Below are 15221 nucleotides of genomic sequence, written 5' to 3'. Positions count from 1 at the left end.
AAATATAAATGTCTTTAGGGACATTATATGTTCACTGAATAGTGTTGAAATAATTCCCCTGTTTTCCATTTTCTGAAAATTGCCAAAGCAATTACAGCTTTTGTAGTGTTCTTTATTTCTCCTTAACTTAGAGAATTTTTGTTGTAGTTTCTAATTTACTCACTGAAAATAGGTAATATTAATTAATTAATATTAATTGATAAGCCAGGGAAAGGCTTATGTGAAATACTTTAGATGCCCTCTTCTCTCTGCCTCAATTCATGCCAAGTAAAATTCATATAGCTCTAATACATTCCTGCCTTTGCAGCTGTCACCTAACAGGCCATCAGAACAAAGAATGGCGTCCTAAGTTTAAGTATGCAACAGTGTAACTACCCTGTTGTGGATTCTTTCCATACTTCGAAGTGATCTGGCACTGCCTGTGGTTCTTAGAGTGGTAGACAGATATTGGGAGACCTTGGAAAGGAGTTGAAGAAGTCAGCTAGCTGTGGTGTCGTTTGTCTACATGCATTGTTCTCTCCACTTGATGGTTTTAATGTAGTCTTGAAACCATATAGTGTATTATATACATGAAGTTACTACTTTATCAGTATTTAGTCTTAGCCTGTTCATAATTAGCACAGTAACTTGTTTTCTTTTTTTACTAAGGTATGTTTTAATAGCTCAAAATAAACTTTCTGTTGTAGTTTGACATTTTCTAGTTGGCATTCCAGTCTTGGTATTAATGCCTTAGTTAAGTTTTGGGTTTCTTTATTGTTTATAGTATTAGCAATTGAACTTGGCCTCGTGCATGCCAAGAAAATGCTCTACCACAAAACTGTATGTCCCCAGCCCCCACCCTTTTTATTTTGTTCTGTTTTGTTTTGTTTTCATCACTAGGTTTTCCAGGCTAGTCCCACCACTGATTATAGCTTGAGAGAGTAATTTTTATATTGTTCTCAGCTTAAGAAATGGTAGGGTATTCCCATTAGCTAAGCAACCTGTACACTTCACTAGAACGGTTCAAAATACATTTGCCTTAAACACAGATCTAAACATATTATAGGTCTGGGTGTAGAAAAGTTCAGAGTGAGTTATTTTAACTTCAGTATCATAGAAGTCTCAGGCTTTGGGTTCTTGAGGTTTATTAAAATGTAACCTAGTATATTTGATATTCCTGAGACCCTGACTCCAGTCTGATTTCCTAAAGAGTAGAGGACTAGCAGGTAACTTGAATAACCCTTCAGTTTCTCTTCCTTTCAGTGGAGTAAAACTGACTCCACTGAAGTCCCACTTTGGGCTAGCAAAGATGTGGTACGTATCTGTACTCCTCTGGCAACCCAGTAAGTTGTAAGCTTCTGAAGTGTGGCTGCCACTGTTGATGTATAAGAAGAACAGGATTGTAGGCTACATTCACAGTGATAATAAAACCTAGTTGAAAGGGGCAGCTAGAGAATCTTTATTTTAGATCTAGAAGAATCAATGAAGCATGATAAGCTGAGCTTGAAATGGGGCTTCTGTGTCACATATGGGACGGAAGGAAGTTTATTTCAGGAGAATCAGCTACTGCATTCTCTCATTCTGTTTTCCTCCTTTAGGAAGCAATAGCTCCATCTGGAAGTAAACGCTGGGTTTCACAATGGGCTAGTTTGGCTGCTAATCATACAAGGCATGATCCAGAAGAAAGGTTAATGGAATTGTCTGCAACTGTAGAAAATGGTAATTTCTTCTTTCTCATCCTTCGTTTTTTAACCTTCTCTCTCCCTCACTCGCTCTCTCTCTTTCTCTCTCTTTAATGGATGTGTTTTTTTTTTAAAAAAAAAAAAAAAGCTAAACTTAATATACTAATAAGTAAATGAAGCTTAAATAAACATTCTTATATTTTGAACAGTATGTTGAATTCAAGTAAGATGATAGGTTTTAATGAACATTTTGTATTTTAGGAGATTCTCAGTAGTGAAAAGTGTCTAAATAATAAAGCCTTTTCCTTTTCCTGCAATGTTGGAAGTAAACTAAGGAGCTCATTGTACATGTTATACAAGATGCTATGCTATGCCACCTACCAAGTCCTTTCCCTTAAAAACTTTGATGTGGTTCATAAGTTAAACCTTCCAAAATCAAAAGGTTACCTCCTAAGATTTAGTATTTCATTCCCAGACACTCTGCTCTTTTGTTGTAAATTTTTGCTATTCAAGTATAATTTAAAAACTTTAAAAAATACTTTTCTTGAAATGCCAATCTGTTAGGACAGTATGCAAATATCATATTATAATCATAAAGGTGATAACTAGTAGATGAGCAATATATAAATGTATATTATGAGTTAAGATGTCAAAATGCTGATTTAATTATTTTTCATTATGTTCTTAAGTAATGTCACCTCATAACACATTAAATGTATAGAATTCTAAATTGTCAGTTTAGACTTAAATTTTTTACACTTAACACATTTTAAAAACAAAACAATTAGATTTACTATGAATCACTTATAAAAATCTTTTAAATATGATCAAATTTATTTTGTCTCTGTCTTGTAGCTTCAAAGTATTTACTTTTATATTAGGATCTGCTAAATTGAAAAAAAAAATGGTATATTAAGCTGCCTTACTATACCAAAAATTATGCCTTGAAAGTCCTTTGATTTATAAAACTATGACAAATCCTGTCACTTTTTACTATTTTCACAAATATTGGTTTTTTGATGCCTTGCTAAGAGCAAAGGTATTTTGATACACACACACACTTAGGAAGTACAAATTTTCCACAATGAAGGTATTCATTTTATACTGAGGACATTTTCAAACACATCTTAAAGTCCAGTATACGTTGACACTCCTATTAATGTGTGTCCTTTTGCTCTAATGAATTTCTACTTTGATGTTTTTATTGTAGAGACAGATACTGGTGAAGCTGGTGTTTCACTGAGAAGTACTAGCTCTGCAGCTTCCTTGACTAGTCAGGGAGAGAGGAAGAGGCGAACTCTTCCCCAGCTCCCAAATGAAGAAAAGCCCCTGGAGAGCTCCAGAGCAAAGGTGGTAACGCAGAGGTCAGAGATAGGAGAGAAGCAAGACACGGAACTGCAGGAAAAAGAAGCTCCTGCGCAGGGATACCACAGTGAGAAGCACGATGCAGACAGAGGCCTGAGTAAAATAAGCAGGGCGGTCAATGGTGAGATTCCTAAACCTGGTGCAGATAACAAGGGCCTCCTTCACTCAAGCACCTCTTCTAACAAGGAGAGAAGTGAAACTGATAAAGAAACTTCTTTGGTAAAACAAACATTAGCTAAAATCCAACAACAGCAGGAACAAAAGGAACAGGCCCAGTGGACTCCAACTAAATTTTCTTCAAAAAGTGCTTCAGGACACATAGATAAATGTAGGGAGGAATCTTCTAAGCAAGAGTCCCAACTTGTAGAAAAAAGTTCAGGACATTCTACGAGCAAAGGAGAAAGAGTAATACAAAATGAAAGCAAGAGAAGAAAAGCTGAGGAAATTCAAAAAAGTCAGATTTCAAAAGGAGACAAGAAAGAATTCTCCAAGTCATTAGTGCGACAAGGGAGTTTCACCATAGACAAACCCAGTTCAAACATACCCATAGAACTTATTCCCCATATCAATAAGCAGAATTCATCTGCTCCCACCTCCTTAGCATTGACATCTGCAAGTAGACTCCGAGACAGGAGTGACTCCTTGGATACTGATACCAGCATGGACACAACCTTGATTCTAAAAGACACGGAAGCAGTGATGGCTTTTCTAGAAGCTAAACTGCGTGAAGATAATAATAAAACTGATGAAGGCCCAGATACTCCTAGTTACAATAGAGACAATTCTATTTCACCAGAATCTGATGTGGACACAGCCAGTACAATCAGTCTGGTTACTGGAGAGACTGAAAGAAAGTCCACCCAAAAGCGCAAGAGTTTCACTAGTCTCTATAAAGATAGGTGTTCCACAAGTTCCCCTTCCAAAGATGTTACAAAGTCAGGCACTAGGGACAAAATTGAAAAGAAAGCAAAGAGCCGTTCTACAGATGTAGGCATAAGAGCAGATGGTCGGAAATTTGTGCAGTCCAGTGGAAGAATGCGGCAGCCTTCCGTAGACTTAACAGATGATGACCAGACCTCTAGTGTACCTCATTCTGCTATCTCTGACATCCTGTCATCTGACCAGGAAACATACTCCTGCAAACCTCATGGGAGGACTCCACTTACCTCAGCTGATGAGCACAACGTACATTCCAAACTGGAAGGAGGCAAAGCAGCAAAGTCTAAGACCTCTCCTGTTGCCTCTGGTTCATCAAGTAAATCGACCACTCTCCCAAGGCCGCGGCCCACCAGGACTTCCCTCCTGCGCAGAGCCCGGCTTGGTGAGGTTTCCGACAGTGAACTTGCTGATGCTGACAAAGCATCTGTTGCTTCTGAAGTGTCCACCACAAGTTCCACATCAAAACCACCCACTGGAAGGCGAACCATCTCTAGGATTGATTTATTGGCTCAGCCTCGAAGAACAAGACTTGGCTCATTATCTGCCCGTAGTGATTCTGAAGCTACAATATCGAGAAGCAGTGCCTCTTCTCGCACTGCAGAAGCTGTCATTAGGAGTGGAGCCAGACTAGTGCCATCAGATAAACTTTCTCCTAGAACTAGAGCTAACAGTATCTCTCGGCTCTCAGACTCCAAGGTCAAAAGCATGACCTCCGCTCACGGCTCTCCTTCAGGTAATTGCATGCAGATTTTTAATAACATTAGCATGTTCTCCATGTGGGCTCTTTATTAAGAATTAAATTTTCTAGCTGTCTTAACAAAATAATTCAAGAATATGGTTAAAATTAGAGACTTAATACCCCCTCCTCCATTAAAATATAAAACTCCAATTAAAGTCTTACACAAAATAGTGGTTTCAAAGTAAGAAATTGACTGAACAGATTTAGGAGTTTTAACTTTTTATTTGATGATGTTACATTTGTCTGTCAAAATTATGTTAGGAATTACTGTCTATTTTAAAGGTAATGTTATGCTTCTAAAGCCAGGTGTTTTAGATTTTTGTATGAAACTGAAGAAAAAAGATACCTTTTTTAGGCCTTTTAAAAATACATGACTGGTTTAAAAAATGTTTCATATATTTACACATTTGTAGTTGGAGCTATTGAAAATTAACTCATCACTTATTTCTTGGAAGAGAGTGGATGCATAGGGCAATCACTAAACATATGTAGATCAAACTAAACTACAAATTTAATTATGAGCATTATCTCACAATGTACTGTTGTAACATTTAACTGTAGTAATTACCTGACTATAACCACAATCACCACTTACTGTCTCCAGCACTGAAGTGCTGTTGACTTATTTGTATTTCATATTTAAGCTGAAGCCACCGGGAATATGTGACTGCAGCTTTGAGGAAGCTAGCTACTTGTGTGTATCCTCCAAGCATGTGCTTATTACCTCACAATCGGCTGCATGTATGGGTGGCTGAAAAGGCCAGGATAGGTAGACCAGCTGCTGGAAGACTGGAAGGTTTATGATTCTTATCAGCAGGCTTAGTGAGCCCCAAGTCTTGAATTAAAAGTAGAGGAACTCTGGTGCGTAATCTTCCTTTTATTTTTGCTTGATTTATAATACATCCTCCACAATTCAAAACCAAAAGTACTTTGTAAAGATTTTTTTCCCCTCTTTCTGTTCTTCCTTTTCATTGCTGCTTTTGTCTACTCCATTTTTATTTTATTTTTTTTTAGTCCATACTGGTGCCTTTAATAATAAGTTATAGACTACGTTAGAACTAGATGTAGACTGAAACTAGAGAATATCCAGTTGAGCTTCCTAAAGGAAAAATGATATTCTAATCTTTTCCCACATATCAATCTTTAATTATTTATGAATTGTTAGTTATTTGTTTCTTATGGCTCTACCTTCTCAGTTCATTTTCTTTGCGCTGCATTCTGTGGAGTGCACCCTGATTTCTTTGCAATACTGCTGTGTACCACCTCACCTCCATTTAAGCATTACGTTTCCTTCCATCCTAACATGAGCTGTGATGTAAGTTGTGTGTTACCAGGGAGCATGAAGTAGCTTCTTCTCTTCTGATTAACTAACTCTTACTGCAGGAGTAATCTAGTTTTATTCCTTATTCTTTAGCAGGAGGGACTTATTTAAGATGTGGTCTAAAGAGGACCACTTGGAAAGTCTGAGAAACAAGTATAAGATTTCATATTATAAATAGAGTAATTTTTATTTCTGGTTTGAATACAGATATTGAAACTCACTTTTCTGTATCTAAAACAAATTGAAAACCCTTGAATTCCTTAATGAAATTCCCTAGGTAAAATTGAGATAAGTGTTAAATTTAAAGAATTTAAATTCTTTAAATTTATTAGTTTAGATATTACATAATTAGAGTTATGGAATTTAAGATCTAGAAAGGATATTTAGGGAACTCAGACCAGGAGATGAAATAACCTAACCTGATCAACTCTCATTGCAGAATGAGACTCCAAGGCCTTTTACTAACTTTTGTTACTCTACTATTAAGAAACAGTACTGTTTCCTAGCTTCCAGAAGACAGCTCGTATCTGTTATGTCATTACTAGAAGTAGATACAAGATGGATATGAAATAGTTTTGGTGTTATTCACTAAAACATTGGAATCTTGCTATTTTATTCAGTCCACGTCAGTGAAAAAATATGCTAAATAGTTGTTGCAAGGAATGATTACTAGAAGGTTTATGTTTGATTTTAACAGTCGAATGTCTTTGATGCTATAACATTTTTATTTAAGATAACTGTATAAACTTGAGCGGGGAAAAAAGAAAATTAAGGCTTAAAAGAACATGGAATCAAACTGGTCAATGGGTCCATTTTCCATGTGACTTTAAAGACCTGGGAGTTATCTATCACATGTGATCTAGTCCGTATTGACATATGTAAAAATTATTCTGTAGTGTTTTGATTCAGTATTTTCGACTAAGTTATTATTAGGTTTTTCTTTCATTTAATATGGTAAGAATTGATGGTTAGAAATGTCTAGCATTAAAAAAAAAAGAAAAGAAAAGAAATGTCTAGCATTATTGGTAGCAATTCTTTTATGCTTCTATGGTAGAATTTGCTTTCAAGGGTTTAATAACATGCCTTTCTTCTATATTCTTTTGGTGACAATGGAAATACCCAGGTTTATTTTGTTTAAGATTTTGGTGTTTAAAATTAAGTACCCTAAGTTATCACATTAAAGCAGTTGACCAACTGTCTTGGTGAATACCCATAATTCCAGAACTTGTGTAGCTAAAGCAAGAGGACTTCAGTATGTTCCAGGCCAGCCTGGGCTACTTAATGTATTCTAGGCTTGGACTATATATAGCAAGACAAACCCTGACTCTAAAAGCTATATATATTGCTATGAGTACCGGTACCACCACTACTAATAAAGTAGCTGGTGTCACTCTTGTAAGTGTACAGTTTAGAAAGTGTTGTTGATATTTTTAGGACATTTGCTCAACCATATTTGTAGCAGCTTCATTTGTAATAGCCAGAATCTGGAAACAAACCAGATTTCCCTCAGGGAGGAATGGATACAGAAATTGTGGTACATTTACACAATGGAATACTACTCAGCTATTAAAAACAAGGAAATCATGAAATTTGCAGGAAAATGGTAGGAACTAGAAAAGATCATCCTGAATGAGGCATCCCAGAAGGAGAATGACACACATGGTATATTCTCACTTATAAGTGGATATTAAACATATAATGTAAGATAAACATACTAAATCTAAACATAGTAAAATCTAAGCAAGAAGGAGGACCCTGGGTAAAATGATCAGTCCTCATTCAGAAAAGCAAACGGGATGGATATCGGAAGAAGGAGAAAACAGGGAACAGGACACAGAGGGCCTCTACCACAGAGGGCCTCTGAAAGACTCTACCCAGCAGGGTATCAAAGCAGATGCTAAGACTCATAGCCAAACTTTGGGCAGAGTGCAGGGAATCTTATGAAAGAAGGGGGAGATAGAAAGACCTGGAGGGGACAGGAACTCCACAAGGAGAGCAAGAGAACCAAAAAATTGGGCCCAGAGCTCTTTTCTGAGACTGATAGTCCAACCAAGGACCGTGCATGTAGATAAACTAGAACCCCTGCACAGATGTAGCCCATGGCAGTTCAGTGTCTAAGTGGGTTCCCTAGTAATGGAAACAGGGACTGTCTCTGACATGAACTCAGTGACTTGCTCTTTGATCACCTCCCCCTGAGGGAGGAGCAGCCTTTTCAGGCTACAGAGGAAGACAAAGCAGCCAATTCTGATGAGACCTGATAAGCTAGGGTCAGAGGGAAGGGGAGGAAGACCTCCTCTATCAGTGTACTTGGGGAGGGACATGGGAAGAGATGAGGGAGGAAGGGTAGGATTGGGAGGGAACAAAAGAGGGGGCTACTGCAGGGATAGAAAGTGAATAAACTGTATTAATAAAAAAGAAAGTTAATATTTTTAATCTTTGTCTTAAATGTTTCCCTTCTTATTCTAAATTTCAAAATTGAAACAGTGAAAATTAAACAGTGAGCATTCTTTAATTTTTATTCACATGAACAGTGCAAATACAAAACATTCTCAGAAAATTTTGCTGCCCAGATGATCCTTCTAATAAATATTTATAAATATACACAACAAAACTTGTTTGTACTTTAATTCCTCTTTTAAGTACTCTGATATGTAATGAAAATAAAATGTATTTGATCTTTTTTTTGCTAAATATGTAGTTATATTTTAAGATCAACATAGCTTTAGTTATATTAAAAAGCATACACAGCTGTGTATTAATAAATCCTTTTTACTCTAGACATCACATATAATAGTATTTTTGAAGTAAACATTATAGTTTACACCTTTAGCAAGAAAGGAATGTTGTACACTTTATAACTAATTTTTTTATTTTTTGGCGGGGTAACAGTAAGCTATTTATCAAAATAAAGTTTAGCACATAATTTTATTTTTCAAAGGAATATAAAAATACATATGTGATATGTACCTTTGAAACATATGATTTTGCTTGCTTTTTTAAAATAAATTTTATAATGTTATAAACAGATCAGTTTCTTGTGGCCTACAAGATTAAAATGATCTTGAAACTTACTCTCATTTTAATATGTATTGATAGCTAGTAATTCACCAACCAACAAATTAGACATTGGTACTTTAAACATCTATAGTATAGGTTTTCAATTTAGTAATCTAATAAATGTCTTAGTAAGATCAGTATCTCAAATGAACCTGATTAAATAAATTAAATGTATTTCTATAAACAGTAGAAAATTCAAAAGAATGAAAGTAATTTTATTTAATCTAAATAGGTAAAAAACAAAATCAGAAAATCTTCTATAATCTATTTTCCTGTCATTCCACTTTCTCTTTCTTTCCTCTCATATAGGACTTAAGTTGGTCTTCCCTACTCAGTTAAACCTTCCTAAAAACATGCTCATAGACACCAACAGAGTTGTGTTCCCATGATGACTTGAAATCCTGTGAGGTTAACAATGAAATATTAACTATCACACTCCTCATCAGAAGAAAAAGTGTGTGTTCTTTTTGTGGAGACTCATGAGCTTTCTCTACATTTGCTTAGTCTCCTGTACCTGTCGATCTAGGTCCTAACCCCAGGAGCTGCAAATAGGACTTTATTGAAGCATTATTTCTCTGCTTTAAGCTATCTCCAGTGGCAATGTATATCAGTTTAATCTAAGAGCAAGAAAAATACAATTTGGAGAAGAAGTATCAGGAAAGTATGAAATTCTAGTGGAGGATGAAGAAATCCCAGGCTTCACTTGCCTTCTATAGAGAGTAGGTCAAATTCAGAATGGAGAAAGGAGAGAAAGAAAATTCATATAGTTAGTGGCAGTTGGGAATTACAGCAGTTGCTAATATTTTTTTTCACTTTGAATACCAAAGGCATTTCATGCTTCTAGAATTTATAAATGCAAATGATGTCTATCCAGGAATCCATTCATTATTCAGAACTATTCTAAATTACTTGCTAATCAAACCCATTGCCTAAGTGTTAGGCATACATTTGTTGTTAAATATTTCTTGCCCTTGTGAAATTTACTATGAATTAGACATTATTTTCTCTGTTCTTTACTTGTTTATACTTTATAAGTTACTTGTATGTTTTATTCTTTTATTAACATTAGTAAAATGTCTATTAATTTGTCTTCTGATTTTTAATGTGTCAGCAATAACATTTTATATGTCTTTATTGACTGTAAGAAAGTAATTGCCACTTTCTTTAATGTTACTATCTCCTGTGCCTCAAATGTCAGTGATTGTGAGAGTAGCTTTTGTAGTTTCATGGTTTGTAGATTTTACACCATTGTCTAGTTTGGCCATATGTTTTCACTGTTAAAGCAGCACAGAGTTGTATTGAAGATGCTTTGTTGTGTTTTTTTACCATGTAAAAAGATTTTTTCCAACCATAGCATAACAGGATGTTGAATGACAGAGGTAATGTTTTTTTTTCTGCCATCAAGGCATAATTTCTGTAGCAGGAATTATGCACATTTGTGTGTGGGGAAAAGAGGGTTTTCATCATCTCCGTGTTGAAAGTCCATGTGGCATGAGGAAATCTTTTTCCTTTTTATTTTTGTCTTGTTGGTGGTTTTGCTGTCATTTAAAAAGCATCCATATCTCTACTCAAGAAGTATTTGCAACTAAAAAACACCTACATTAAGCATATATGACTAGAGCTTGCTTAGTTGTTTATCATTATGAACTTTTTCATCTGAATGTTTATTTACTACACTATGAAAAAACATGGTTGTTCAATTGTTTATAATTATTCATTGTTTTTAATTCACCAGAGTGTAATGTTTCTATATTTAAGGAGTAATAGACTTAAAATTTTCTGTGAGGTGTATGTCTTAGTTCCTGAAAATTGTGCTGTGTGTGAACTCTCGTGATTTTGAAATCATGATTTTTATTTTAAATTCTTAAAATGATAAAATAATAACTCTTTTTTTAATAATTAAACAAATTTAGTAAATTCAAGATGGAGGCGCTTTCCTACTGATTATGCTTCCACCTCAGAAGATGAATTTGGATCAAACCGTAATTCCCCTAAACATACTCGTCTACGTACTTCTCCAGCCCTGAAAACCACTCGCATGCAGAGTAGTGGATCAGCAATGCCTGCCAGTTCTTCCTTCAAGCACCGAATTAAAGAACAGGAAGACTATATCCGAGACTGGACCGCCCATCGAGAAGAGATAGCCAGGTTGGTTTTCAGTCTTTTATCAGTTTTGCAGGCTTTTGGGGGCTGGAGAGAGCTGCCTTGGCATTTAAAGGGCAAAGAAAACCTCGGTTTGTTTCCTAACACCCACGTCACAGATCGTGACTCTTAAGTCTAGTTCCCAGAAATCCGATACCTCTTCTGACCTCCATAGGCTGCTGCAGTATAGTTATGTGTGCAGACATTACTCAGGAACACACACACACAGAAAGTAAAACAAATGTTTTTTAAAAAAATTAAAAACATTGCAGGTTGATAACAAGTTTGCTTCTTCATTTGTACAAATTATGTCAGAAATTAAATCCCCAAGTTTTAATTAAATGTCTCATCAAAAGAATTACTCTCTATCAGACTTTTCCTTTTGTTTTTATTTTAAATTATTTAATGTTCATGCTGTTGACATAGGGCAGAACACATCATAGTATCCATTTATTTTGTTCTCCTCACTCTCTAAAATTTCTAATAGAGATGCTGGTAAAGATAACTTTTGAATGGTAGTTAAAATCCTCATAGTTAATATTTGTTTGGTCAGAGTACAGATTGTTCTCCTTTTAATCTAATATAAAGGAACAGATAGGCTCCTAATGTTAGTAGGCAACTTTGAATAGGTACATTTTTACCTGTATTATTGTTTGGTTTTTGAGACAATTTTGCTGTAAAATCTAAGTTTAGTTGACCATGAATTTGGGATTCTCTTTCTAGGCCTCAAATGTTGGGGTTACAGGTATACTCTACCTTGCCTGGTTTTGCTTACATTTTTATAAATTCATGAAGTGCAATTAATTCAGCCCCTCACCTAAAACATGATAATTATGACTATTGAATGACTGCTTATAACCATTATGTACGTATAAAAAATGAAGCTCACATTGCAAATGTGGTGACTAACACTACATTTAAACACTTCAGACGCAACAGAGACCATAATAGCTGAAATCTAGGGACTTTGTTTAACTCTTAAGATTTTTAAATTTTACTGTAGAATGCTTACGTTGCATTAAGATTTTTACTGTTACATGCTAATTGGTTTTGCCTTTAAACTTTAAAAGGCATTAAATTTTATACTTGCCATATTATCAAACAATGTATGTACAATTAGTCCATAAGAGAAGCATCATCTTTACCATAATTTGATCTTGTTTTTTCTTTCTTTGTTGAACTCTGTGATCAGGTTTGGGTACGGGGGTTGTTGTTCATTTGTTTTCAGTTTTAGTTTTTTGTTGTTGTTGTTGTTGTTGTTGTGTGTTTTTTCAAGACAGGGTTTCTCTGTGTAGCCTTGGCTGTCCTGAAACTTACTCTTGTAGACCAGGCTGGCCTCAAACTCAGAGATTCTCCTGTCTCTGCCTCTGCCTCTGCCTCTCAGGTGCTGGGATTAAGGGCACACACTACCACCGCCCAGTTTGTGGTCAGATTTTTGAATGAAACTATTTACTAAAGATTTTAAGGCAGTTGGTCTAATTAGAGAAAAGTAGTCTGTGAGTCATGGGCTAACAGATGGTTACAGTCAGGTAAGCCTGACTTTCTGTGTTCTGATCATAGCTGCCAGCAAGTCTTTCTTTGCTCTTGTGTCATGAAGGTCAAGTGGCACCAAAGAGAACTAGAACGTTCTCTTCCTCCTTGGAAGGCTGTCTGTCCCTCATACTCTGCCATAAACTAGAAAGACCAACCTCCTTGCACTGTTGACGGACAAACCTTTTATTAATCCAGACAGAGAAGAGTGAACAGTGACTGGAGTCACTGTTTTATTTGTTATGTATATTGTTGTTGCTGTTGTCACTGTTTATTCTGTGAGATTCTAAGCCCAAGCCTTTCTAACAATTTTCATTCCTAGCTACCTCTTTTGTGGGTAAAACTGTACTAATAGGATTAGCCTTTAGGATTTTCATTTTTTTAAAAGAATGTAAGCCATAGAACTGTTGTTTTTCATGAAAAATAGGAAAGGAAGGACAAACAAAACTATAAGAGGAGGGGGATAATGTTTAGTGCTCTAAAAGAGTATTGGTAAGTTAGAGTTATGTAAGAAAAAATTTTCAGTGGCTTTAAATCTAAATAAAAAATAATTGTATTTTTATAGAATATTAATGTCACCTGAAAAAAAAACCAAGCATTGAAGAATACTTGAGATATTTATAATTGAGAAATGTAATTGAAACATTGTTACAAAAATAGTTTGTGCTCTGATAGATCCATCTTTTTATTTTTCAGTGTAACCCTGTTTCATTGTTCTTAACCTGTATTTAATAAAAACAAGGTTAATTCAGAATATTAACTATATAAGCAAATTAGAGCATAGTTGGTGAAAGGTTATTTTCTTACAGATGTTCTTGATGCATGTGCTTTAGTACAGCATAAGATAAGTTCCCTCTAGTGAGAATTTGATAGATTCTAGTGGTTTTATAAATACTTAGGTACACAAAGCTAAAGTTTTACCTTTGCAAATGACTACTTCTAACCTTAAAAGGTTACATTGGAACGTTACATGGTTCACATTTGAATCACAAGGAGCTTAATATTATAGTGTTTTAAATTCATTATTTTATATGGATTGTATCAGTTATACTTTGAGAAGAGAATTTCAGATAACAGAATATTAAGAGAACATTTAAAAACAAAGCCAGTGTAATATTTTATCTCAGCCCTATGATTTGCATGTTCTTTTTTTATATATATCTCTAGAATTATACTTTGTACTATATTTATATATAAATGAGTTCTTTATATGTGTTATATAAAATAACTCAAGATTTTTAAGTATTCCCATAAGGATAACATAGTCATATTTTTGTGCTGAAACATAAGAAACCAGTTGGAGCTAGAATCATTGTTAGAGAAAATATTCACAAAGAAAATACTTAAAAACCATGATACTAAATGTTATTACAAGAGATTGTGAACAGACTGCATACTGCTGGCTCTGGGTGGTAACATAAATTTTGATATTGGATCTAACCAGACGGGTCAGAAATAGACTCAGAATCAGACCTGGATTCATGTTCTTTTTTTTCACCATAAAGTCTGTAAGTCTGTGATGGGCATAATACCGGTGCTAACATAATAAGTTACTAATTACATGTTAGATTTTAAGAACAACAGAGAAATGTGATAATTTAATTTCTTTAGTGCTTAAGTGTTCTGTAAATCCCATAAAATTTATGAGAATCTACTTATAGTTGGAGTTTAAGGCCACCATTAAGTTTGTAATAGTTTACAGAATATTTTACTGAAGTACTATAATCAAGAATCTCGACCAGTAAAGGTTTATATTTTCAGTCCAAATTAAAATATTTTTATAGTTTTATATTTTTATCATGATAAAATACTTTATGCACTGTCTATGTTTTTAGTATTAAAAATAAAAATCTTGAAAGTTCTTTCCTGAACTTCTGATGTACCTGTAAGACTGTAAAGTATTTTACAACATACGTCTCTAAAGAAAAAACCTTTAAATTATTTAATAAGATAAGTGTCATTACCAAACATGTGAAAATCACAGACTTACTGATCCAAAGTACATTTTTCTGCCTGTTTCAATTTTTAAACAGGTAATTCTTTCTTCTAAAAAATACATGAAACTTTATTTCAGCTTTTGTAAGTCTAGATGGAAGGGCAAACAGTGTTCTGGATCTTCACACTAGTTTATATTTTGAATCTTTGGGATTTATCCCCTTAAACAATTTTATAATAAAGAAAATGGAATTAAATCTGGATTGTATATTAGGTTTTAAAATGGCAAGTATAATTTTTTTTATATTTACTAAGGAAGCATTATTTTTATACATCCCCAAATAAAATGTTTTTACTACTTTAGAATTTTTTCTAGCAGATTTGAAGGGGATGGAAAATGAGAGAAGGAGCAAAGATTGTAAGCTGAGAGTTTATAGCAGAGCACAGCACTACATGTAAAGAAATACGTTGGATTGTAATATTGGATTATAATCCAAAGGATGCAATGGAGAAACTTTGTAAAATTAAGCTG

At 34.6% G+C, this 15221-nt stretch overlaps 1 protein-coding gene across 9 annotated transcripts in view; it reads left to right on the top strand.

Moving 5' to 3' along the window:
• Positions 1 to 15221, top strand: part of Cep170 (centrosomal protein 170) — a 101578-nt gene that overhangs the window by 64461 nt on the left and 21896 nt on the right. For 7 of the 9 annotated variants that reach the window (XM_055608664.1, XM_055608656.1, XM_055608639.1 and 4 more), the window contains 3 exons: positions 1578 to 1698; positions 2872 to 4698; positions 10996 to 11230. In XM_055608664.1, coding sequence (XP_055464639.1) covers positions 1578 to 1698; positions 2872 to 4698; positions 10996 to 11230 — 2183 coding nt within the window. The remainder of the gene's footprint in view (positions 1 to 1577; positions 1699 to 2871; positions 4699 to 10995; positions 11231 to 15221) is intronic. The other 2 variants (XM_055608648.1, XM_055608630.1) reach the window with 1 other exon arrangement.

This window comes from Psammomys obesus, unplaced genomic scaffold (assembly GCF_907164565.1).
Source record: "Psammomys obesus unplaced genomic scaffold, mPsaObe1.curated_primary_1811, whole genome shotgun sequence".
Taxonomy (NCBI): Eukaryota; Metazoa; Chordata; class Mammalia; order Rodentia; family Muridae; genus Psammomys; species Psammomys obesus.
Note: the sequence above shows the minus strand (reverse complement) of the source record. Positions and strands in the feature narration are given on the sequence as shown.